The sequence below is a fragment of the Microcaecilia unicolor genome, chromosome 14 (assembly GCF_901765095.1).
Source record: "Microcaecilia unicolor chromosome 14, aMicUni1.1, whole genome shotgun sequence".
In the NCBI taxonomy this organism is placed as follows: Eukaryota; Metazoa; Chordata; class Amphibia; order Gymnophiona; family Siphonopidae; genus Microcaecilia; species Microcaecilia unicolor.
In genome coordinates, this window is record NC_044044.1 from 22,307,469 (window position 1) to 22,333,627 (window position 26,159).

Here is a 26,159-nt window from a genome sequence, read left to right on the forward strand (position 1 = left end):
GGAACAAGAAATTCACAACCGTTGAGGTTCTCCACTGAGGTCCCGGAACATTCATTATAATCAGGTCTTTTGTGTTGTATATTGGTAGTGACATTTTATAATAAGGACATTTCTGTGCTGCTACAAAGACGTCCAGGTCCCTTGTTTTGCCCCATTCATAGTTTGGACCTTTCAGTTTGTAAAATGGATGTTCATGCTGGGCGTAGCCAGAATTTGGACGTCCATTTCTTGGGTATTTTACAACAGGTTGTATGTCGGCAGATTCTATTCTAAAATACATGAGAAATGGACGTCCTTATTCTGAGGTGGACGTCTTTTCTAAACTCTGCCCCCCACCCGTCTAATGTATATGTTTGGGCTGGGTGTGCCAAACCCAGGCATAACCCAAATCTGTGTCTATACACCTAGAATAGGTATAGAAATAAATGCATAGATTAAGTGCTTCTTTTAAATGGCGCCGTTGAGAATCCACCTAATCCGCGCATATATTTCAGGTGAATAGCAAGCCTCGCTGGACATCCCCTTTGAAAACTGACCTCTGTATTGACTGACTCACCCCATGTTTATTCACACCTTCAAAGAATTCTAATTGAGTAGAAAGACACGGCCTCTCTTCCCCATTTGGTCATGTTTATGCGTATAATCGGTAATTTTATTCTTAAGATTACCTTCCGCCATTATACCCAGGCTCACCAGTTAGAAGTTAATTGGCTAAGCCCTGGAGCTCTTGTTGAAAATTGCTGTTATTGGCTAGTAAACGTGAGTTCTGGGTGTCTGTAAAAGTGTTATCAGGGTACATCTACCAGCTTGATCTATTTTGTCCCTATTGTAAGGATATGTCTGTTGTATCTGAGGGCTTTAGCCGTGAGCCGCCTCACTCCAGCCTTTTTTCTGTGCAGGTGAAGCCACCTCTGGGTACCAGAGACCTGAATTGCTTAATGCCTGGAAGAATGTCTTCCTTTCCCCTTTAGTCTGAGAAGCTGTAAGCTCACATTTTCTTCCTATTTGAACATCTTTTGGGACAGAGAGAGCTCCAGCAGTTTCCCTGCAGCCAGATAAACGGGAGTACCTCCCAACCGCATGGATTCTGTGTGCTGTCTCTCCATTACCACTCAGAGGGAGATGTCTTTCAGATCAGAAGCATATGCCCCATCTGTCCTCAGACAATTATCCACTGCAAACCATGTTTTACTTGTTCTAATGTTATTACTATGCCATGTGGCAATGATAAATGGAGCGAGAGTGGGTAGCCTACTAGCTGCAGTATCTGCATGCATGTTAAAGATGTTACTTCAATTTCCTGCAGTCTCATCTTGTCGCGGGGATAGGCACCTCATAAAGGCCAGAGAAGTATCATCCATCTAGTCCGTATTGGCCAAAGTAAGACAATAAAGAAACATCTGTTATTATCATCTCTTAGCAAAAATAGCCGCTTACGTTGTAACATATATTTAAAGGGAAACGTTCTGGCTAGCTTCCCTTTAAAAGTTGCCATCAGGTGTGCTGGTACAGAATTAACCTCTTTGCCTTCTTTCTGTTATATCTGCAGCTGGGCTTATGCGGGGAACACATGCACAAAGTTTACTTCCTTCACTTAAGTAGGAAATGCAACCGGGCAGGATTCCCTACAGCACCCGTTTTGTTTTTCTTTTTTTTGAACAGCTAAATATAGCTGCTGAGCAAGGGTAGGTTTTCATTCTTGACAGAGCTAACTGGAAAACAGGATTAAAAAATAGAAACAAAAAAAACATCCTCCCAGGATTTCCTCCAATAACCTTTAAATGTCTCTGAAGCGAAGCACTTTGATACTTGGGAAATGACATTTTCCAGTTATGCCCCTGACTCTGTGGAACAAAACTTCCAGGGATCTGAAAGCAGGTCTTGGCTATTTTGCTTTTCGAAAGGCTTGCAAAACCTGGTTATTGCAAGAAGCTTTTATTTTTCCATTAAGATCTTTGATATTGAATATTTTACATGTTTTCTGTTTATTTATGATTTTGTTATGTTGTTATAGGTTGATTTGTATTTTGATGTAAGTGGCTTGCTGTTTTGTGCTTCTGTTATGTTATTCACTCTACCGCTCCCCAGTACCTCTCCACTCTTGTCTCTCCCTACGCCCCCCCTCGGGTACTCCGCTCTGTGGATAAATCTCTCTTGTCTGTCCCCTTCTCCTCTACTGCTAATTCCAGACTCCGTTCCTTTTATCTCGCTACACCTCACGCCTGGAATAGACTTCCCGAGCCTGTACGTCTAGCCCCGTCTTTGGCCGTTTTCAAATCCAGGCTAAAGCCCACCTCTTTAACGCTGCTTTTGACTCCTAACCACTACTCACTTGCCCTGTACCCTTTTATCCCCACCTCTTTAATTCCCTCAGTTTGCCTGTCCTATTTAGATTGTGAGCTCTTTGAGCAGGGACTGTCTTTTCATGTATGGTGTACAGCGCTGCGTATGCCTTGTAGCGCTATAGAAGTGATAAGTAGAAGTAGTAATATATAATCAACTCTTCTCTCTCTTACTGTATCATGGACCTCAGCAGTGTCACCCAAAGGCTCAATACTTCATTGCCCTTAAGCTTTACACACCCACCTCATCACAGGTCCCTTTATTCCTCAACTGTTTATTATTTCTTACCTCCACTAGAATTTTTTCATAGCAAATATAACTTTTACTCATCTTATCATGAAGATTTCTAACATCTTTCTCAGTCGGTGAGGGGAATACATCCGACATGTTTCGCCCACCAGGCTGTAGCAAGGAAATCCCCTTAAGCTTCCAACTGTTCCCTCCCGACTGGATCCCATTCTGGGGTAATCCTTAGCTCCATTATACATGAGGCCTGCTACAACAATTACAGAGCACGGATGAAAAGTTATCATAATTATTACCGCGATATGTCTAGCATTGCACAGAGGCACACAATAGACACTGACTGTTGTTCGGAGTTGACGTCTAGACAAGACATTTCATACAAGGAAAGCAAACAGGGGACTTTGAATTAACACGGCAAAATTGTGAATGAGAAAGTTTAAAGCAGGTAGGATAAAACTGAGCAAAGGGCAATTTTATTTGAGTGTCTGAAATGTGCACCTCTCTAATAGTTGATTCTTGCACAATACAGCAGGAAATGAATTTTGGTTTCTGCTTCTCTGGTGTTATATGCCTTGCTTAGCCTGACAAGGGTGGGCCATGTGCGTATGAATCAATCATATAATATGTAATAATGACTCAGAAGCTGGTGACACCCTATAGACTAACAAATTTATTGATTCATGAGCTTCTAGGAGTCCATAAGTACATAAGTATTGCCACACTGGGACAGACCGAAGGTCCATCAAGCCCAGCATCCTGTTTCCAACAGTGGCCAATCCAGGTCACAAGTACCTGGCAAGATCCCGAAAAAGTACAATACATTTTATGCTGCTTATCCCAGAAATAGCAGTGGATTTTTCCCCAAGTCAATTTAACAATGGTCTATGGACTTTTCCTTTAGGAAGTCGTCCAGACCCTTTTTAAACCCCGCTAAGCTAACCGCCTTTACCACACGTTGAGTGAAGAAATTTTTCTCCGGGGGGAGGGAGGGAATGTTATCAACATGGGCTACCATTAAGACATGTCATTTTACCATTAACTCATACTATTTTAGCACAGGGTCCCATTTTATGCAATGAAACCTAGCTACTAATAACTGGGGTTAACAGTAAAATAACATCTTAACAGGAGATCACGATGATAACTTCCTCTCTTAATTAAAGACAAAAGAAATGTCTCTAGAAATCAAAACTGCTATATGTAATAAAAGTGAGTCTATAGGGCAGTCAAGCCATTATGACATCATTGATGAGGTTGGCTCAGGCACTGGTGGAATGAGGCATTATGACATCACAATATCAGACGTGAGCCGAGTATAGGGCAATCAAGTCATTGTGACATCACTGATGAGGTTGCTCTTAGGCATTGGTGGAGTGAGGCATTATGACATCACAATATCAGCTCTGGTTCCAGAGACCGAAACTCCACAGTAAGGAGGGAAGTGATTGACGTGTGCTGCCGTTAAGATGTGTTATGTTACCACTAACTCGTGCGATTATAGCACAGGTCCTATTTTATGCAACGAGACCTAGCTACTAATAACTGGGATTAACAAATAACGCATCTTAATGGTAGCCCATATTGATAACTACATCTGTTATCTGTGAATCTATCCTGTGGGTTCCATGTCATTTATGCTACCTTACAGACTAACACAGCTATCCCTCTTGAAATAGTATACCACAGTGGATGAGCTGCAAACCTCTGCTTATTTCTGAAGAGGGGGGCCTGCTGCTTACTCTGTGTGTGTGCACGCTGGAGGTGGATGGGGGTGGGAATCTTTGCAGAGCAGGAGAAGAAGGAAAGGAGGGGGTCAATATATCGATTGGGGGAACACCATGTTTGGAGTCCTTTTGCGTATAGTTTCCTTAGGCAGAGGGCCCCGGCGGAGGATGGTGAGAATAGGCTGAGTTTTCCGTGCCAATAGAAAGTCTCTTTGGGGGCAATTTTGAGCCAGTCTTTAAATGGATGTTGAGTGTCAGCCCTTATGCAGGTACAGACACTGAATATCTAGGTTTGGAGTGACTGCTGGGAGTTTCCCAGTTGCCACCAGTATTCCGCGCCGGTACCTGGATAGCTCGTTGCCGGAGTTTAAGGTTTGGACATTCCTGAAGGAAAAGTCCATTGAACATTATTAATTTTTTTTTTTTTTGGGGGGGGGGGGGGGAGGGGGGATTGCCAGGTTCTTGAAGCCTGGATTGGCTGCTGTCAGAGACAGGATGCTGGACTTGATGGACGTTTGGTCTTTTCCCAGTATGGCGGTGCTTATGTGCCTGACCTGGTTAACTTAGGACAGCCTTTTTTGCTGTCCCAGTTTAACCAGATAGATATTTGGGTTTCTCTGCTGAATATCAGTGGTGCCCAGATAACTCCTGGCTACGCTCCTGGACTATCCTGGTACTAACCAGATACTGCCTATATGGTTATGTGCCGCTGAATATTCTGTCAGGACCTGGTTAACTAGCACTGAATATTGTACCCTTTGTTTTTATCTGGTGAAGAAAGTCCTGGCACCAGAGACCAGCACATCACTTTCTCATCTTAAGAGAAGGAGAACCACCAGGCCTTGCCTGTTGACGGAAGAAAGGGAAAGGGACATGGGACTTGATATACCGCCTTTCTGAGGTTTTTGCAACTACATTCAAAGCTGTTTACATATATTCGGGTACTTATTTTGTACCAGGGGCAATGGAGGGTTAAGTGACTTGCCCAGAGTCACAAGGAGCTGCAGTGGGAATCGAACTCAGTTCCCCAGGATCAAAGTCCACTGCACTAACCACTAGGCTACTCCTCCACTCATTCCACCAATAAGAGCCAACCTCATCAGTGATGTCACAATGGCTTGATTGCCCTATACAGTTCCCCAGGATCAAAGTCCACTGAACTAACCACTAGGCTACTCCTCCACTCATTCCACCAATAAGAGCCAACCTCATCAGTGATGTCACAATGGCTTGATTGCCCGATACTTGGCTCACTTCTGATATTGTGATGTCATAAAGGAAAGAGGGAAATGGGACTTAATATACGTGCCTTTCTGAGGTTTTTGCAACTACATTCAAAGAGGTTTACATATATTCAGGTACTTATTTTGTACCTGGGGCAATGGAGGGTTGGTTAAGTGACTTGCCCAGAGTCACAAGGGGCTGCAGTGGGAATCGAACTCAGTTCCCCAGGATCAAAGTCCACTGCACTAACCACTAGGCTACTCCTCCACTCATTCCACCAATAAGAGCCAACCTCATCAGTGATGTCACAATGGCTTGATTGCCCTATACAGTTCCCCAGTATCAAAGTCCGCTGGACTAAACACTAGGCTACTCCTCCACTCATTCCACCAATAAGAGCCAACCTCATCAGTGATGTCACAATGGCTTGATTGCCTGATACTTGGCTCACTTCTGATATTGTGATGTCATAAGGGAAAGGGGGAAAGGGAAATGGGACTTGATATACTGCCTTTCTGAGGTTTTTGCAACTACATTCAAAGCGTTTTACATATATTCAGGTACTTATTTTGTACCTGGGGCAATGGAGGGTTGGTTAAGTGACTTGCCCAGAGTCACAAGGAGCTGCAGTGGGAATCGAACTCAGTTCCCCAGGATCAAAGTCCACTGCACTAACCACTAGGCTACTCCTCCACTCATTCCACCAATAAGAGCCAACCTCATCAGTGATGTCACAATGGCTTGATTGCCCTATACAGTTCCCCAGGATCAAAGTCCACTGAACTAACCACTAGGCTACTCCTCCACTCATTCCACCAATAAGAGCCAACCTCATCAGTGATGTCACAATGGCTTGCATGCCTATACTTGGCTCACTTCTGATATTGTGATGTCATAAGGGAAAGGGGGAAAGGGAAATGGGACTTGATATACTGCCTTTCTGAGGTTTACATATATTCAGGTACTTATTTTGTACCAGGGGCAATGGAGGGTTAAGTGACTTGCCCAGAGTCACAGGGAGCTGCAGTGGGAATCGAACTCAGTTCCCCAGGATCAAAGTCCACTGCACTAACCACTAGGCTACTCCTCCACTCTTTATGTCATGTTTTAATTACCTGCTATTGGGAAGCAAGGCATCTCCTAGAGAAGGAGAGGAGCTGTGCTTTCCATCCCTACAGCCAGGCTCAGGCGTGACTGCAGAGTACTTCAGTCTGCTCTAAGGTTACATTTGGTACTCTTTGGGATAACATTGCACTGAGGGAATTAACCAGGTATCTTAAATGCCCAGCCTGTAAGACAGCTGACTGTTTTTGTGCCCTGCAAGGGACTGATAAAACATTAACATGCCAAGAAGCAGTAAATACAGCCTTTGGAAGGAGGCAGGGTTATCTTATCTCTCAGAACCCCAGTTGATTTCATTTCCTAAGTAGAATGTTCTTAGAGTGTCGGAGAAGCAGCAGATGGAAGAAAGCATTGTTTTTATTGTACAGTTTCTTATCATCAGCATAAGGCTTACTCCTTCCTACCCACTAGCAAACTGAGAACTTTCATGGAGGTTATGGTTGTGGAACGAGCTGTTACTGCTGTCTTCTGTCTTTTTCTCTTGCTCTCCTGCTTCTGACCCATTTTTTTTTCTGTCTGTAACGTTCTTCTTTCAGATAAGCCACAAAAGGACAGAGATGCCGGCTTCAGTCGCAGGTTCCCCTTTGAGCTGTTGGCTCTGTGCGTTTCTTCTGTCAGCGACTCTTATCTCAGCACAGAGTGACAGGGAGCTTGTCGTCGACACCAAATCTGGAAAAGTTCAAGGGATCCGAATACCAGTTCTGTCCGGTTACATTTCTGCCTTTTTGGGGATCCCTTTTGCTGAACCTCCACTCGGTAATAAGAGGTTCCAAAGACCTGAACCCAAAGAATCATGGAGTGGGACTCTAGATGCTACTTTATACCCCAAAGCCTGTTATCAGTATGTGGACACTCTTTACCCAGGTTTCCCAGGCACAGAGATGTGGAACCCTAACAGAGAGATGAGCGAGGACTGTCTCTATCTTAACATCTGGGCCCCCTCCCCAAGACCACAGAGTGCCACGGTATTAGTCTGGATCTACGGCGGAGGTTTTTATAGTGGATCTTCAACTTTGGACGTCTACGATGGAAAGTATCTTAGCTACGTGGAAAATATTGTGGTGGTCTCCATGAACTATCGTGTTGGTGCCTTTGGTTTTCTGGCCGTCCCTGGCAGTAAGGAAGCCCCTGGAAATGTAGGCTTGCTAGACCAGCGTTTGGCATTACAGTGGATCCAAAACAATATTCATTTCTTTGGTGGGAACCCTGATGCTGTGACAATCTTCGGGGAAAGTGCCGGAGCAGTATCGGTGGGCATGCATCTACTCTCGCCGAGCAGCAGATCTTTGTTCACACGGGCAATCATGCAGAGTGGGGCACCTAATGGTCCGTGGGCTGTATTAACCTTAACAGAAGGCCATCGGAGAGCCACATTTCTGGGCAACCTGCTTGGCTGCGATGGCAATGATGACTCAGAATTAGTAGACTGCCTGAGAACCAAACAACCCCAAGAACTGATTGACAAAGAATGGTCAGTCCTACCGTACAACTGTATTTTCCGTTTCCCCTTTGTCCCAGTCATCGATGGGGACTTCTTTCCAGACACACCTGAAGGTATGCTAAATATGGGCAATTTCAAGGAGACGGAACTGTTGGTGGGCGTGAACCAAGATGAAGGCTCCTACTTCCTGGTATATGGTGTTCCCGGCTTCAGCAAAGACAATGATAGTCTCATCACGAGAGAAGACTTTTTAGGTGGGGTGAAAATGGCTATTCCCCATGCCAATGACATTGCCATGGAAGCCGTGATCCTCCAGTACACTGACTGGATGGATGAAAATAATGGCCTGAAGAATCGTGAGGCCATGGATGACATCGTTGGGGACCAAAATGTCATTTGCCCCTCGATGCAATTTGCCACTAAGTTTGCCGAGTACAGCAACAAAGTCTACATGTACCTATTTGACCATCGTGCATCCAACCTGGTGTGGCCTGAGTGGATGGGGGTTCCGCATGGCTATGAGATTGAGTTTGTTTTTGGGCTGCCGCTGGATAAGACTCTGAATTACACACCTGAGGAGGAGGAGCTGAGCAGACAGATCATGCATTACTGGGCCAATTTTGCGAGAACAGGGTAAGAAAGTGAGAGGTACCTTGAATAAAACAGTGTTCAAAAGTTACCGGCATCTTCCTTATACTGTACACCTCCAGGAGGTCTGTGATAAGAGAATCGGAGGCAGAAAAGGAGAAGAGAGCTTAGTGGTGCTATATTAAGTGTAGGGTTAATCCACAATAAAATGTATTAAGAGAGTCTGGGCAGATTTTAGGGGTTTTTAGGGGTTCAGGTATAGGAGTTTGAGGAGGTCTTTGGTGAGAGGAAGAGAGATTAGGGGTTGTTTAATATGATGAGATGGGGAGTTTGTGGGGAGGTATATTATGGGGGACAAAGAGATGTGTGGTAAGCCGTATTAAAGGGAGGGTTGGATTCTATAGTGAAATATGTTAATGGAGTTTCAGTGAGGGGGGGGTCTATAGTTAGATATATTGAGGAAAGGGTTTTATAGGTCTGGGGGGATTATGATGAGGTATATTTTGGGTCTCTACTAAGGTATATTAAGGGAAGGTTATGATTTATATTCGGGAGGTTTATGGGTCTGTACTGAGGTTTATTAAGGGAGGGTTTTGGGCGGGCTATGATGAGATTTATTACAGGAGAGTTTTATGGGTCTGTACTGGGTTTTGGGGGCTATGATGAGATGTCTTACGGGAGGGTTTTTTGAGTCTATACTGAGGTGTATTAACAGAGGGATTTTTTTTAGGGGGGGGCTATGATGAGATATATTATGGGAGAGTAATATGGGTCTTTGCCAGGATTTATTAAGGGAAGGTTTAGGGGGAGGGGCTCTGATGAGATATATTACAGGAGAGTAATATGGATCTGTACCAGGGTTTATTATGAGAAGGTTTTGAGGAGGGGGCTATGGGTCTGTACTGGGGTTTATTAAGGGAGGATTTGGAGGGGTCTGTGATGAGATATATTATGGGAGGTTTATGGGTCTATAACAGGGTATATTAAAGAAGGGTTTTGGGGGGCGCTATGATAAGATATGGGAGTTTTATGGGTCTGTACCAAAGGGTTTGAGGGGGGGGGGGGGTGATGAGGTATATTATGGGAGGTTTTTAAGGTTCTGTGATAAAGTATTTTGAGGGTGTTTAAGACAAGTGTAAAATCCATTCTTTTATCAGAAATATATATTGTTGATTCCTTGGCGTAATGGTCATTTGGGTGCAAATGTGATCCAGGTCCAGCTTTTATCTGAATCTTCTTCAGATGAATGTTATTATCACACTGTGCCAAGGCTTTGGTCTGTGACCCAGTGTGGGCGTGAGTTGTGGTCACTTTATTGAGGAACACCAGTATTCAGACTCTCATTCATTCACAGCCATCAAAAGGGAGCAAAGTCTTGTGAAGCTGGTGTTAACTTATGCTTGTTGCCCTGCAGGAACCCCAATGATCCTGAGGACCAAGAGAGAGATTGGCCAGCGTACACAGCAGGCGAGCAGCGATATGTCACCCTAAATAGCAAGGAGTTCAAGGTTCATCAGGGACTTCGAGTCCAGATGTGCACTTTCTGGAACCGTTTCCTCCCAAAGCTACTGAACATTACAGGTATAGGGAAGTAGCATCCATACCCATCCTATCAGTCCAGGAGCTGCATGGGGTGAGCATTTGAGCGCATGTCCTTAAATCTCACTACTGGAAGAGGCGTGGCTGTGTCCATCCTAGCTCTACAGAAAGGAAATCAGTTACCGCATTATCCCAAAGAAGTTCAGGTTCAATGTGGCATACAATCATGAACGTTGAGAACTCAAGAAGTCCCACGGAGAAACTCAAAAAACAGAGGGAAGTGGGAATATAGACCAGGATTCCCAAAGACCAGACCACAGCAGTAGTAAAAACAAAGCAAAGTTTGTTAAACATTAAAGTGACTTGACACAACGCTGTGTTTCGGCCAGACTGTCTCATCTGCGATCTAGCAAGGATTCACATAAACGGTCTTTTTGAAGACCACCATAATCCATCGTCGTTACTTCTGGACTCTCATTTTTTGTTTAAGCATACAGACTCCTGATGTAGGCCCTCTGGCCGAAACACAACGTTGTGTCGAGTCACTTTATTGTTTAATAAACTTTGCTTTCTTTTTACTACTGCTGTGGTCCGGTCTTTGGGAATCCTGGTTTATGTTCCCACTTCCCTTTGTTTTTTGTTTTTACAATCATGAATGCTTATTAATACATTGATGAATGAATATAAGAGGAAAGAAGAGTAAATTGACACAAGGGGATGGAAATTGACAAGATGACAGCGTTATGAGCTCATCGCATACAAATAACTTGCCGAGGTATTAAATAAACGATCAATTTAAATCTAAAGATGTATAAGGTGAGGAGAGAAAGACCCTGTATCTGGAAAAACCATAGTTCAAAAGCGTAATTGATTAGACTGCATCTTCCTGTAAGAGGAACATTTTAAATATTTTCCAGAAGCTTAAGTAATTGGAGACCTATCTAACAAGCATCGGGCCCACGTTCCCAACGTTAGCCAGATAAACCATGCTTAATATCTGCCCTCGTGTGTAGTTCCGTCTCGTGACGGGGAAGCATGCAACCACAGAAACAGAGTTGGTAGTCAGTTGTTTTTAAGACCATAGGGTCAAGATCTTAATTTGGACATCTCTTCAGTATCTGAGATCGAGCTGTCCTCGACTGACGGATGTTGAGCAGGAGAGTTCCTCAGTTATCAAATGTTTTACCCGCTATTTAATCCTTTCATCATTTCAGTTTTCTATTTTAAGTTTCCAGTTCCTAAAATAGGTATAAAAGAACATAGCTCAGGCTTAGTGTAAAACTGCCCTGTCCCCCACCCCCCAATCCATCACAGGGAGTGATAGTGCACTGTGGCCAAGAAAGAGGTGGATGATGAGGTCGTCTTTACTGGGACAGCCTCCTCACTGGCCATTGCATGGCGTAGAGTGTGCGTTCGAGGATCTGGACTTCTGCACAGGGGCGTAGCCAGACACCCAATTTTGGGTGGGCCTTGGTCTAAGATGGGTGGGCAGAAGAACTCTGCCTTGTCCCACAAGTGATTTGGTCTCTCCCTCTCTCGACTGCATGCCATATGGTCTATCAAACGTCCCCCCTCTCCTGCATGCCTTTTAAATAGCAGATTTTCACTGGCAGCGAGCAGCAACTAATACACATTGCTCATGTTGACCCCAAAGCCTTCCCTCTGATGCATATTCCTGTTTCCGCATAGGCGGGAATACATCAGAGGGAAGGCTGTGGGGCCAGAGTAAGCAGTATGTATCAGTTGCATCTCACTATAGGCGAAGATCTGCTATTTACAAGGTATGCAGGAGGGACAGTTGTTGAGAGTTTTCAGCTGGTGGGGCCTGGGGATCCTTGCCAGTCACATCATAGGTGTGCTGCTTCTGGGTGGGCCTGAGCCCAAAGTGGGTGGGCCTGGGCCCACCCAAGCCCACCCTTGGCTACGCCACTGCTTCTGCAAGGGTCACCTGCCTTCAGTGGAAAGTGGCGTGGCAAAGACCACTGAAGATAAAAATGGGGGAAGAGACGCAGAAAACCCTGGGCAAGAAGCTTCAGTCCAAACAGGGGAACGGTGGTTCTAAAACAGCACTTTGAGATGACAGAAAACAACAAAGTGCGTAGCAGAAATTCAAATAGTCAGTAAGACAGAGTTGAGCAGCAAAACACAGCTGCAAGCCGCCCTTTCTGGCAGCATCCGAAATAGTTCATTCACTTAATTGATTCATGAGGCAGGCTGTCCCTATCTCTGGTGTGTACATTATTTTTCCTAAGGGCTTCTTCAAAAGGAGGTAAAAGGTTCTAGGCTTAGGAGCAGAGCCGCCTTGGGGAAACGTGCAGCCTCAGCTTCTGCAACTGCGTTTGCTAAACTCTCTGCCAGCTTTTACAGAGATGGGAGACAAAAGGAAAGGGAAAATGCAAAAAAAAAAAGTGGGGAAAGCATGCAGAGCATGGATTGTGGAATTCTTTCCACCCCCCTCCGCATGTGTATGTGTGCCTTTGGATGTGCACATGGACACTGAAAAAAACAAACAAACAAACCACTGTCACTGTAAGTAGTGCCCTTTATGCCCAGCAGATGTCACTGTTGACATCTGGTGTCTTAAAGGTCTCTCACTGCAAACCACTTAAACAGAACAGGAAGGATTGTTAATCATAGATAGAGCTTAAGGACCCCTGATCTTGCACAATGGTCACAAGTGAAGACTCTGGCAGTGCTAGGAGTGACAGCTGTTTATATGGAGGCTGAGGAAACTGGGAAGGCGCAGGAAGTACCCAGCCCCTTCCCTATATCCTCCTTCCCTCTGGGCTGTCCCACACGTCTCCCTCACCTGCCTTTGCCTCTGTTTTTGGTACTCTGCCTTCCATGCACTGTTTCACTTCTCTCCCCTGTCTCCCTCGCCCCCCCTCCATTACCAAGTTGGGATGCACATTAATTCCATGTTATTTCTACCCCAAAATGACAGGAAAACCACCCAGATCTTTTTTCCTTGTGTCAGAAAGAATGCACACTCTTTCCAGAGAGTTCACATTGCATCCCAGTAATACATACTTTTTGGCAATTTGAAAGCAAAAATCCCTTTTGAATACGGCCTCCATAATGTTTAAGGCTTATTTGAAAAGCCTTCTAATGGTGCATGACCGCAGGGTAGCATGAACGTTTAAGGCTTATTTGAAAAGCTTTCTTATATTGCATGACCACAGGGCAGCATGAACTATGCTTGTTGTGGCTATGAAGAAATGAAGGGGAGGTGGGTGGAAGGGAAGCTAAGGCTGTACCCAATATTCATATTCGATTCAATTCGGCCCCGAACAGTGCTCTGAATACATTATTCGTATTTGACCGAATAGTGATTTAAATTCAAATACAAATAATCCGGGGCTCTGCTATGCTAAATCCTACTGAAATAATCACTTGATCTCTGATTTCACATTGCTTCTTTTATTATTTCTTATGTTAAAGCTCGATGTCCATTATTCGTATTCGGCCGAATAGTAAGATTTGCTATTTACTACAGTCCTACTGGAAATATGCAGTAGGATTAGGGGATGAACTATGTGGCACAGCATTGATAGGCAATATTTTCTGTGATGTGCTTTTCTTCTGATGTTTCCTGTCAGGGTGGCTGATGGTTTTGCTGTTGTTGTTTTTGTTTTGCTTTTTTGTTGTTATTGGGTTGGTTTGTTGTTTTACTTTGGCTTCTTCAAGGCTTTTATTTTTGTTTTAATTTTCTATATGTATATGTTTTGAAATTTTTATAAGGCGAAAAAAAAACAGTAGAGGAAAAAAGGAAATCCTCTCACAGATGGTGTCCAAAAAAATTCCTTTATTTCAGTAAACTTCAAGAGCAGTAAAGGAGACTCGACACCACTCGTGTTTCGGCCCTACTGGCCTGCATCAGGGGTCTAGAATTTTGTCATATCATACATATTCCCAGAAAGACCATCAGAGAAAGTCTCCACCGGCAATTGCTGAAAAGAAAGCTTGTGATTTTTCTATACATTTTGGGAGCAATTCTTTAAGCGGGCTCCTCCATATTCTGTAATGGCATCTGGGTGCCCAGATTCTGTTATAGATGGCTAGCATTATCCAACATCGGCGTGCCTTATATTTATACGCTTGCAATTACTAGTACTGCTAACGCTTCAATGTGGCAAGAGTGCATGTGAGATCCAGTGTGCTGTACGTTAGGTGCATGTGAGAGCCTTGCCCATGCTCCTCTCTTGTGCATGCCGCTATGCTTTTCTGTGATTATGCCACTTACGTGCACCAATGCAGAACAGCGCTTAGGCACTCTACCAGTACTTTCACAGGTAAGTCTACAGTTGTGTGTAAGCGCTAATATTCTGTAAATTAACACATGCAAGGTGTGGGTAAATGAATTGCCTTTTGGTGATTATTTTTGTACGTTGTAACCTGCCTACATTTCATGTAGGGTATGGTGCTGGATATAAATTGCAGATTAATTAAAAACATAAGAACGTAAGCATTGCCATACTGGGACAGACCACAGATCCATCAAGCCCGGTATCCTGTTTCCAACAGAGGCCAACCCAGGTCATAAGATCCCAAAAGAGTGAAATAGATTTTATTTTGCTTATCCCAGGAATGAACAGTGGATTTTCCCAAGTCCATCTTAATAATGGCTTATCAACTTTTATTTTAGGAACTTAAACCTTTTTTAAACCCTGCTAAGCTGACTGATTTTACCACATTCTCTGGCACAAAATTACAGCAGCAAAATCAGTCCACTATCTGATTAATTAATCTTTTAGCATTCTTCTAATATTTATTTCAGTCTGTGAGGAGACATTAGTGTCTTACAGAATCCCTGGATCAACTGATCCCCCTTCAGGTCTCTTAAATAAATCTGGAGGGGGGGGGTGTTGTTATACTGTTCATCATCAGAATCCTCCATCTCCTCTCCCCCCCCCCCCCCCCCCCCCCCCCGCCCATGAGGATGCCACATTGATGAAGGAAGGGTAACTGCATATCTTGGAAAGCTAAAGGAGGGACTTGGGGGGCCATTGGTCATAATAAAAGTGACATAACTTTGAAATAATAATGTATTACCCCCAAAAATGATAACCTAGAACTTAGTCCAAAGATCAGGAAGGGAAGAAGCTGTTCCTCCTGTAATTAGGCTTAGCAGGGCATCCTTCATCCACTGACAAACACTGCCATCCAGAGGTCACATTCACCCCACCCCCACTCCCACCTACCTTTGGCTCCTTCCTGATGCAGCCTCCCCTTTGCTCTCTTTCCTAGACAATATAAATGAGGCAGAGCGACAGTGGAAGCAGGAGTTTCATCGCTGGAGCGCGTACATGATACACTGGAAGAATCAATTCGACCACTACAGCAAGCAGGAGAAATGTTCATAACTGTGAGACCCTGGACAGCTTCTCCCCACCCTGCCTGCCGGACCATCAGCTGCTGTGCTATAGCAAGCGGAAGAGATGTTCAAAACTGTGAGATCTTTCGAACTCTCCTCACATCCATCCACCCACTGCAGCACTCAGAGCTGTTATGTACCCCCAGTCCAACCAAGGAACAGTATCTGCAGGTGATGGATATTCCCCCGTCTGGTACCTCACGTTCACAGAATCTGCAGGTGATGGATATCCCCCAGTCTGGTACCTCATCACAGTTACAGTATCTGCAGATAATGGACATCCCCCCCCCCCCCCCCAGTCCAATCCTTCCCAGTCACAGTATCTGCAGGTGAAAGGTGTCCTTCTAGTCCACTCCCACAGTATTTACAGGTATGATTTTCCTCCAGTCCCTCCCAGTCACAGTATCTGCAGGTGATGGATATCCCCCAGTCTGGTACCTCACAGTCAAAGAATCTGCAGATGATGGATTTCCCCTAGTCACTTCCAGTCATAGTATCTGCAGGTGATGGATATCCCTCCAAGCCACCCCCTCCCAGCCACAATACTTACAGGTGATGGGCATCTCCCAGTCCCTGATTGATATTTTATAGTCCAGTCCCTCCCAGTGACAGCACTTACAGGTGATGGATGTCTCTTGTACCTCCTGCCATGATTCAGTTTCCTGTATGCAGCGAAGTGCTCTGACTCTCTACCTTACCTTCTAACTGCTCACCATTTGTGGTACTGTTTATCTGTATATAATGTTTATTTAAGAAGTAATAAATTATATAAATATATATTATATACATATATATATATATATATGCCAAAAATATACATGGTGCGGTTGCCTGCGTTTGATTCTCATTTATCGTTGATTTTCAATTGTTCACCTTTTTCTGGAGTACTTCTCTTCCTTTCACCCCTTTCGCTCGAGCTATCCAGCGGTAGTTTCTGCGCAGAGGATTCAGGCCGTTTGGGTGATGGCTCGTTCCCTGCTGCCAAGGCTTGCCACGCTGCTCTGATCACAGCTGCTGAAGGCCCCTGTCCCGTTCTCCAGGCACATCTGGCCTCCCCTCCTTCCTTGAATCAGAACCCCCCCCGAGAGAAATCCTTCTGTCAACGTCTGTGGATGTTTACTGCATGTCTCAGGATTGCGTGACTGATCCTTTCAGTATCTGTGAGCAGCACCCATTAAAAAGGATTGAGGATCTCTCAGGCTCTCTGGATCTATATGGGAGTGTGTGTGGATGTGTCTGTGTCAGGGCCGCCGAGAGACTGAGCTGGGCCCGGGCAGGGCCATCGCCCTCCCAGGATCACCGCCGCCCCCCCCCCCCCCCAGCAGGATCATCGCCATCACCCCTCCACCCCAGTATCCCTGCCACCCCCATCCACCCAAACTGCGTACCTTGGCTGGCGGGGATCCCGAGGCCCAGCCACCAGAAGTCTTCCTCCAGGCAGCGCTGGTCTTTCCTCTACCGGCTGCTGCATTGCCTGCCCTTGCGGCTGCTTTTCTCTCAGGTTCAACAACGACAAAGAGAGTCCAAATCTCCCGTAAAAAGCACAAAAAAAACACAACGAAAACGGAAGATGCACAGGAAGACCAAACTAAAATCACAAATGTAAAAAAGCCAATATCATTTATTAAGACCCTACACGGTCCGTGTTTCGGCCAGAGAGGCCTTCTTCAGGGGTCTATAAATTGGCATATATAGATATTCTTCCAGAAGTTCACTCAAATCAAGACAGATCTTCCACAGAGTTTTAAGAGACGCAGCCGCAGTGCCGCTCCATCTAAGTCTGCTTGGATGGAGCGGCACTGCGGCTGCGTCTCTTAAACTCTGTGGAAGATCTGTCTTGATTTGAGTGAACTTCTGGAAGAATATCTATATATGCCAATTTATAGACCCCTGAAGAAGGCCTCTCTGGCCGAAACACGGACCGTGTAGGGTCTTAATAAATGATATTGGCTTTTTTACATTTGTGATTTTAGTTTGGCCTTCCTGTGCATCTTCCGTTTTCGTTGTGTTTTTTTCTCTCAGGTTCCACATGCTCGGTTTCAAAACTGAGCATGCGCGGCCTGAGGGCTCAGCAGCTGCTTGGCAGGCAATGCAAGGGGGGCCCAGCACCGGAGCTTTCTCTTTCCTGCTCTCCTGTCAGGACGTGATCATCCGTCCCATCAGGAGAGAAAGAGACCACGGCGCCGGGCTCTCCTTGGAGGCCTGGGCCTGGGGAATTTTGCCCCCCCCCCCCCGCCCCCTCCCTCTCGGCGGCCCTGGTCTGTGTGAGAAAAGCTTGTCCTGCTGTTGCACTGCTGTACCTGTACTATGGTGGGGGCACTGTGGGGCCAATAGTCAAAGTGATTTAAGCGGGCACAAGCCTCTCCTGCCCGCTTAAATCGTTTCCCAATGCCTAAGAGGGGATTTTCAGCGGTACTTAACCAGAGAGTGCCGCTGAATATCCCCACAGACCCCCCCCCAAACAAAAAGTGGACAGGTCAGGGGTGGCACTGGGGAGGAGCCCGAAGTTATGCGGGTGCTGGCAGTATCCAGTGCCGGCACCTACTTAGCTAAGTGGCTTATTTTAGGACAGCAGGCCTCTTAACTATGCTGGTGCCAGAAAAAAACCTCCCTGGAGCCCCCTCCTGCCCCCCCCCCCCCCGACAATACCTCCTCCTTCCCTCACCCCTCCCCCCTCCCCCAGTCCTCAGCAATAAGATGTCCCCCAGGAATCCCCTCCACCCCCTGCTGTCAAGGTAAGACTCTCCCGGGCCTACCTATAGCCCTGGTAGACCAGTGGTGGTCGTTGGGGGCAGGACCGCATCCCTCCTCGCTCCTGCCCCTTATGGCAGCTATTGAAAATGGCTGCTGCGAGGTTACGGCAGCCATTTTGGATAGTCACAGCAAGGAGCAGGAGCAAGGGGGCTGCGCTCTTGCCCCTGACGACCGCTGCTGGACCATCAGGGTTACAGGTAGGCCCGGGGGGCCTACCTTGACAGTGGGGGGCGGGGGGTCCCAGGGAGGACTTCTTATTGCTCAGGGCTAGGGGGAGGGAAAGAGGGGACTTTAGCGGGAGGGAGCTCGGGGTCTCTTGTTTTTTTTTTACAAAAAAAAGTTATGCAGGCCTTGGCCCCACATTCAGCCGTAGATGCATAACTCTTACACGGGCCCCGGCAGAATGTTGGCCAGGCCTGCATAAGTTCCGGTATCCAGCCCACCCAAAGTTATCCCCCAGTATTCAGTGCCAGTGCCCGGACATGGATGGCCTAGCACGGCATGATGAATGTTTAAAAAAAATGTTGACCAGCGCCAGCCAAATATCGGGGGGGGGGGGGGGGATATTTTGGTGGGCATGGATGAGGGGAAAGGTTCATTTTACCAGGTCCTGGAGAGCCAGAGGATTCCGCCCAGGTTATAACCCTATTACACTGGTGTAAACTTTGCACAAATACAAAAGGAGCTGGATGGTCCTCAGCCCCAGCAATTGCCCAGGGCCATCTCTCTGCAGCCATCTTTCAGCTACAAACAATGTTAATACAGAATATCAATGAAACACTAAGAGTCTGCAGACTTGCTCACAGACCCGGTTGTGGCCTGCCTGCTCCCTGCACGGGCTTCCTTGGTGACAGGGAGCATGTGTAGGGGAAGGAGTCAGGCTGTGGTTGAGTCTACGAGCATACACATGAATTCACAGGCCCCATGCTAACTTTTATCTTCAAAATGTCTGCTTCTGAAAAACAGCTATGCGCAGATGGCCCTCGTTTAGCAGCTCCAGGGCAGAGGATCATTGGACCCTTGTGTTCTGGCTTGTTCTAGGGCTGGATCTGGGACTAGTCAGCTGGGGGGAAGATCTGCAAAGTGACATGAAGTAGCAGGAGAACCTAGACCTGGAGGGAGGCCCTGGAAGTGGGAGGAGAATACAGGAAGAGGTGTGGGGGGGGGGGGGGGAGTTGGGAAGGGTTAACCCATCCCATTCATGGATCCTCAGAGGGCAATTCCCGAGGACTAACCTAGTGATTAGTGCAGTGGACTTTGATCCCGGGGAACTGGTTTCGATTCCCACTGCAGCTCCTTGTGACTCCGGGCAAGTCACTTAGTCAGGGTGGCCCGACCATTAGGCCACCTGAGGCGGGGGCCTCAGGCAGCACTCTTCAGGAGCGGCATCGCTCAGGCAGCCACAGTAAAAGGGAAGAGGCAGGTGCCAGCAGCAGCAGGGCAGCGTATGGGAATCACTGACGCTGCTGGGTTTGGAATGTCACCGTGATGAGGTAAACTGCCCGGGGAGGGGGTGGCATTTCAGCCCATGGGGGTGGGGGGCGGGGCAGCATGTAAGCTCCGCCTCAGGTGGCATCTTGTCTTGGGCCGGCCCTGCACTTAACACTCCATTGCCCCAGGTACAAACAAGTACCTGTATATACTTTGTAAACCGCTTTGAATGTAGCTGCGAAAATCACAGGTGGTATATCAAGTCCCATCCCCTTCCCTTCCTTCTGCAACCTTGGACCCTACCTTCCCACTCCTGGATTTTCTATTCTTGACATGGGGGGAGGGGTGAGAAATTTTTGTGTAGGTACCTGGGATTTGAACCTAAGCTACTGCTATGTTACTGTGAGAGGGGAAACCCTAAGGTTAAATTGTAGGTCCCACCCCTCTACTACAACTTCCTGTTTCTGGCGGGCGGAACACAGCAGAAGAGAGGCCCCGTAGGCCGGATGGAGGCTTTGTGCAGTGCTGCCATCGCCGGCAACTTAAGGCAAGTCGGAGGACTGGGAGGGGGGAGCGGAGAATGGGGGGCAGATGAGAGATGCTGGAACAGAGGAGGAGGAAAGGGAGAGGAATGTGTGAGAGAATGGTAAATGGGAGTTCTTGGTTCCCCAGCAGAAGTGCGGGAGTCTCCTGCTGAACGCGGGGGACTTGGCAGGTACGTATACTGCATCGGCCATTAGGAAAACAGCAGTGTACAATAAAATCGATAAAAGAACTCCATTAATTGATAGGAAAGTGCGCAACACATTAAGATAATCATAAAGAAAGGAAAAAAATGTTTGCCTGTGAGAAGATGGTCTTATTATAGACTGTGTCCATCAAAAGCCCTTTGAAAAACTAAAAAAGAGTTTTTAACAGTGATTTGAACCTTTTCAAACTTGCTTCTGAATGAAGGGTAATCAAAAGCTGGTCCCCCAGGCTGGGGGCTAATCAAAAGAAAGCCCATTCTTATATAACAACCCAGCGGGCTTTAGATGGATGCTGAGTTACTATTCAAAACTCTGCCAGCCAGAAATAATAAAATTTTCCAGCCCCAAACCACGCCCCCCCGCCCCTGACATCAACACCCCCGCCCCCTACGACAAAACACCCCCTCCCCCTACGTCAACACCCCCACCCACTACGTCAACACCCCCGCCCCCTACGACAAAACACCCCCTCCCCCTACGTCAACACCCCCACCCACTACGTCAACACCCCCGCCCACTAAGTCACTAACCACCCCCCCAACGTCACTAACCACACCCCCCGCGGGGCGAAAAACCGCAGCCGGCAGTGAAAAAAACCCCGCCCAGCTCAAAAAAAAGAAGCCCAAAAAACCGCAATCCGCGGCGGGCAGAAATTTCCCGCAGTGGGTCGTGGAAAACCGCCCCAATTGGGCGGGAAAACCGCCTACCTGGCAACCTATGGCTAGGCTACTTGGATGTCCCTGCTCAAAACAGGCTCCTATGAGCTTGATACAAAATTTAATAGGGAGCCAATGAAAAGCATGTAATGGGCGCATGAGCCAATGAAGAGCCAGGGAAGGAGTGGATGATTCTGATTGGCTGCACAAGGGACCTATTTGTATGGTACGCTGAGAGGGGAAGTGCTGGGAGAAGAGGGTTGGGAGGGGAAGAGTGAGGACTGGTGTTAGTGTGTGAGAGGTTCAGTGAGGGCTGAGGAGATAAAAATTTGAAATATTTGAGGAAATTTGATGAAAAGAGTAAAATTAAGTGAAGAGGATTCAAACTGATGAAAGACAGTGTGAAGGGGGGGGGGGGGGGAGGGTTCTGTTAAAGGAATCTGTTCCATGCAAAATGTTTTCAGGGAAAAATGTTTAGGATGCGCTGTTCAATTCTTGACAATTTCTATTGTTTATCCATAAAAGCAGTTTTCGTGACTGAGGGGGCCTTTTTACGAAGCTACGGCAAAAGTGGCCTTAGCACGCCCTTGCGCAGGTTTCTACCCTGCGTTAAGACCATTTTCTTTTACCTCAGCTGTAAAAATAACTTTTTTCTATTTTTGCATTATATCAACTGGTTCGCCTTTATCCACGTTTATTCACACCTTCAAAGAAATTAAATTGATGAGTCAAGATTTCCCTTGGCTGAACCCAAGCTGACTCTGCCCCATTAAACCGTGTTTGTCTACGTGTTCTGTAACCATTTAGCCAAAGTCAACAGAAGCAAAGATAAATCCAGAGGATGCTGGAGAGGCACGTTATCCCTCAAGGGAAACTCAGAATAAATTACGTGGCCTGGATGAGGAGGTGCCACCTCATAGGCCTGTACAGGCCTGAAGAAGTAGTCATGCTCCCCTAAAGGAGGGGACAGCATTGCATTGGTCTGCACTGGAAGGGAAACGGAAGAGACAGCTGCAGATGACCAGCATGGAAGTTAGACGCTGGCAGAGTCAGGACCGGAGGCAGTAAGGAGGAGAATGCTGGGGCTGAACCTGAAAAAGTAAAACCAAATAGCAATGAGCTGTTGCTTACAACAACAATGTGGGAAATGTCAATGACATCCCATATCATTACAGAACAAAACAGCAGAAAAAAAAACATGATATGTGGGGTTTTATTTGCTGAAAATAGTGTGCACTTTTTCAAAAGGGAGCGCACTATTCCCCGGATTCTATATATGGCACCAAGATTTGGTGTGGAGGCCTAGATTTTGGTGCGGTATATAGAATACGCTTAGTTGATATCCCAGCACCTAAAGCTATGCACCTCCATTTATACCAACCAAAATGGATTCAGTAAATGGGTACAGGTAAGGTTAACACGAGAGGACAACGTGCGGAGAACTCAAGGAGGATACACAATGAGTCTTTTATTGTGACAAACATAAAAACGACCCGACACGGCCGTGTTTCGGCGCTAAGGCCCGCCTCAGGGGTCAATATTTCTCTTATACTCTTGGCATTAGGTCTGTATAAGAGAAGAAAATGAAGTCCTCGCTGTAGAGCTGCTATACAGTCTCCGGTAGTGAAAATAGCCTTTCCCTGAGGCGGGCCTTAGTGCCGAAACGCGGCCGTGTTGGGTCGTTTTTATGTTTGTCAAAATAAAAGACTCGTATATCCTCCTTGAGTTCTCCTCTCTTTGTCCTCTCGTGCTCACGTTTACGTGAGGGACTTTTCCTCCTCCTTCGTTTCATCTAAGGGTAAGGTTAAAACATTTGGGGCTAGATTCTATATAAGGCGCCTAAAAAATCCACTCGGTAAACATTACCGCCTAAACAGCACCTAGATTTAGGTGCGGTATATAGAATACGGCGTAGCTGATATCCCAGCACCTAAAACTACACGCCTCCATTTATATTAACAAAAGCTTGGCATAAATTCCTGCACATAGATTTACGCGTACTGGGCCATATCCTATAACTACACATGTAAGATTTGGAACGCCCAGAAAACACCCATTTCCCCGCCTGTAGCCATGCACCTTTTGAACTGCACACATTAGAATTTAGGCGCAGTTAATTACAAAATACGCTTAGGAGTTGTGTGCGTAAATTCTAATTATTGCCAATTAGTGCTCGTTATTGCTTGTTAAGCGCTGTTATCAACGCTGATTAGCTTGTTAAGCCAATTAAGTTACACACTTTGTTATAGAATACACCTGAATTTTGGCGTGGATCTCTAGGCGTGCTATATAGAATCTGGCAGTTGATAGATAAAATATTTCCCAGGGAAACCACCAAGTTGTAGGAACAAAGAAACTTTACAGAATATTCAAAGCAGTAGGTCAGTAAGGTAAAAAGGACAAGTCCAACACTGGTGAATTCTCAAGGATATAATTTATTGGAGAATGAAAAACCGACACAAGGATTTGTTTCGGCTTACAAAAGCCTGCTTCAGGGGTCTTTCGCAGGTAGAATATGAAAGTTATTTTTCCACAGTGTTAAAACAGAGAAAATGTAATAGAATCGCTCAATGGCTGAATGCTGTCTCTGGCAAAAGCGCGGGAACAGAGACGTGGCTTGGTGAGAGTTGCTGCCAGTTCTAATATTGATTAGAGCAGGGGTTCTCAACCCAGTCCACAGGACACCCCCCAGCCAGTTGGATTTTCAGCATATCCACAGAGAACTTCCATGAGAGAGATTTGCATACAATGGAAATAAACTTGCCTGCAGGTTTATCTCATGCATAATCATTGTGGGCATCCTGAATATCTGACTGGCTAGGGGTGTCCTGAGGCCTTGGATGAGAAGTCCTAGATGACAGGAAAGGGCACATTTTTTGTTTAAGTTAGAAAAAGAAGAAAGAAGAGAGTTTGACTGTATTTGATTGAGGGACCAAATTCCAGAGTGTTGCCAAAGAAGCCATTTTAAATTTAGGACTGTACCATAGAGACATCTTTGAAGATTTCCATCTGTCGACTTCCATATCATTGTCTAGCAATAGCAGAGATGATTATTTATTTATTTATTTATTTATTTATTTATTTATTTATTTATAACATTTGTATCCCACATTTTCCCACCTATTTGCAGGCTCAATGTGGCTTACATAGTTCCGTAAGTGGTGATTACCAGTTCCGGAGAGGAGAAATGCATAGTTGAGGAAGAGGAGATAGAGTGGATTAGGTTACAGGAAGAAAAGTTCGTCTTATGATAAGAACTGAAAGGTATTAGTTTAAACTTCATTCATGACATAGTAACATAGTAGATGACGGCAGAAAAAGACCTGTACGGTCCATCCAGTCTGCCCAACAAGATAACTCATATTTGCTGCTTTTTGTGTATACCCTACTTTGATTTGTACCTGTGCTCTTCAGGGCACAGACCGTATAAGTCTGCCCCGCACTATCCCCGCCTCCCAACCACCAGCCCTGCCTCCCAACCACCGGCTCTGGCACAGACCGTATATGTCTGCCCAGCACTATCCTCACCTCCCAACCACCAGCCCTGCCTCCCAACCACCGGCTCTGGCACAGACCGTACAAGTCTGTCCAGCACTATCCCCGCCTCCCAACCACCTGCCCCTCCTCCCAACCACCGGCTCTGGCACAGACCGTATAAGTCTGCCCAGCACTATCCTCACCTCCGAACCACCAGCCCTGCCTCCCAACCACCGGCTCTGGCACAGACCGTACAAGTCTGTCCAGCACTATCCCCGCCTCCCAACCACCAGTCCCGCTGCCCACCACCGGCTCTGGCACAGACCGTATAAGTCTGCCCAGCACTATCCCCGCCTCCCAACCACCAGCCCCTAATTCAGATTAACTTGAACAATTAGGAATATTAAACTATAAATCAGGGTAATTTAGCATAAACAGTTAAGACATAAAGAATATATTTTGTCTAGGTGCGTTTTGTTAGTTGGCATTTAGGATGAGTTGTTATTGTAAGCTTTCTTAAATAAATAGGTTTTCAATAGTTTACGGAAGTTCACTGTGTCGTGGGTTATTTTTATGGGTTTTGGTAATTCATTCCAGATTTGCGTGCATATGTAGGAGAAGCTAGATGCATATGTTATTTTTATGATTTCACTATCTGATAATTTGTTAGGTAAATTAATTGTTAAAAGGAGATTTAAAGGGATCAGATGGAGCAAATCTGTTTCAATTTTAAGCCACTTAGGAGTTTGGGATAAGGGTTTATCAGAAGTTAGCTCCTAAATTTATGCAACTAAAATTTATGCTCCTAATTTAAGAGCATACATTTAGGAGCATAAATTTTAGAAGCATAAATTTAGGATTATGATATGGGTAAATAAAATGAGGGACAAAGTTTTCCTAAAAACTTTGTAGAATTCTAATGTAAGGCCATCTGGGCCTGGAGCTTTATTGGCAAGTCACAAATTAATAATTGTCAACATTTCTTTTTCAGATATGACATCAGTTTATTCAGTAGGAGAGAGTTTTGTGTAAAGTAAGTCTTTTAAAACGTTTTCAGCTTCAGAATTCTTGTTTATGCATTCTGATTGAAATAGATTATGAAAAAAGTCTAAAAATATTTTTTCAAGCCTGATTGTTTAGTTAAAGTATTTATTATTTGTAATAGAGGTAATTTGTTCTCTTTTTCAATGCCCTTTAAGGTAAAGGGCTAAAAGTCTACCGACTTAATTATCTCTTATGTAGTGGCCTGTTTATTTCATGTCCAGTTGTTACTGGTAATTATGTTACACTGCAATTTGGTTTGAATTTAGTTTTGTCATTATCGCAGAAGTGGGATTTTTTTTTTTTATATTGAGATTCTAGTTCAGAATTTAGTTTTTCTAATTCTTTTAATTCTAGTGTTACTTGTTCTCTTTTCCAGGAATAGAAGCTAATTCTTTTTCCTATGAGATTTGCTTTGAAAAATTCCCAAAGAAGTACATCTTGATTTAT

General features: G+C 45.5%; 1 protein-coding gene across 9 annotated transcripts in view; it reads left to right on the forward strand.

Moving 5' to 3' along the window:
• ACHE (acetylcholinesterase (Cartwright blood group)) overlaps window positions 1–26,159 on the forward strand; it is a 67,621-nt gene extending 41,462 nt beyond the window's left edge. For 4 of the 9 annotated variants that reach the window (XM_030187353.1, XM_030187355.1, XM_030187349.1 and 1 more), the window contains exons 2-4: window positions 7,196–8,733; window positions 10,103–10,269; window positions 15,475–16,766. In XM_030187353.1, the coding sequence (XP_030043213.1) occupies window positions 7,217–8,733; window positions 10,103–10,269; window positions 15,475–15,590 (1,800 nt within the window). In that variant the 5' untranslated portion in view covers window positions 7,196–7,216 and the 3' untranslated portion in view covers window positions 15,591–16,766. Of the gene's footprint in view, window positions 1–6,758; window positions 7,099–7,195; window positions 8,734–10,102; window positions 10,270–15,474; window positions 16,767–25,659; window positions 25,702–26,088 lie in introns of those variants that run through there. The other 5 variants (XR_003939998.1, XR_003939997.1, XR_003939996.1 and 2 more) reach the window with 5 other exon arrangements.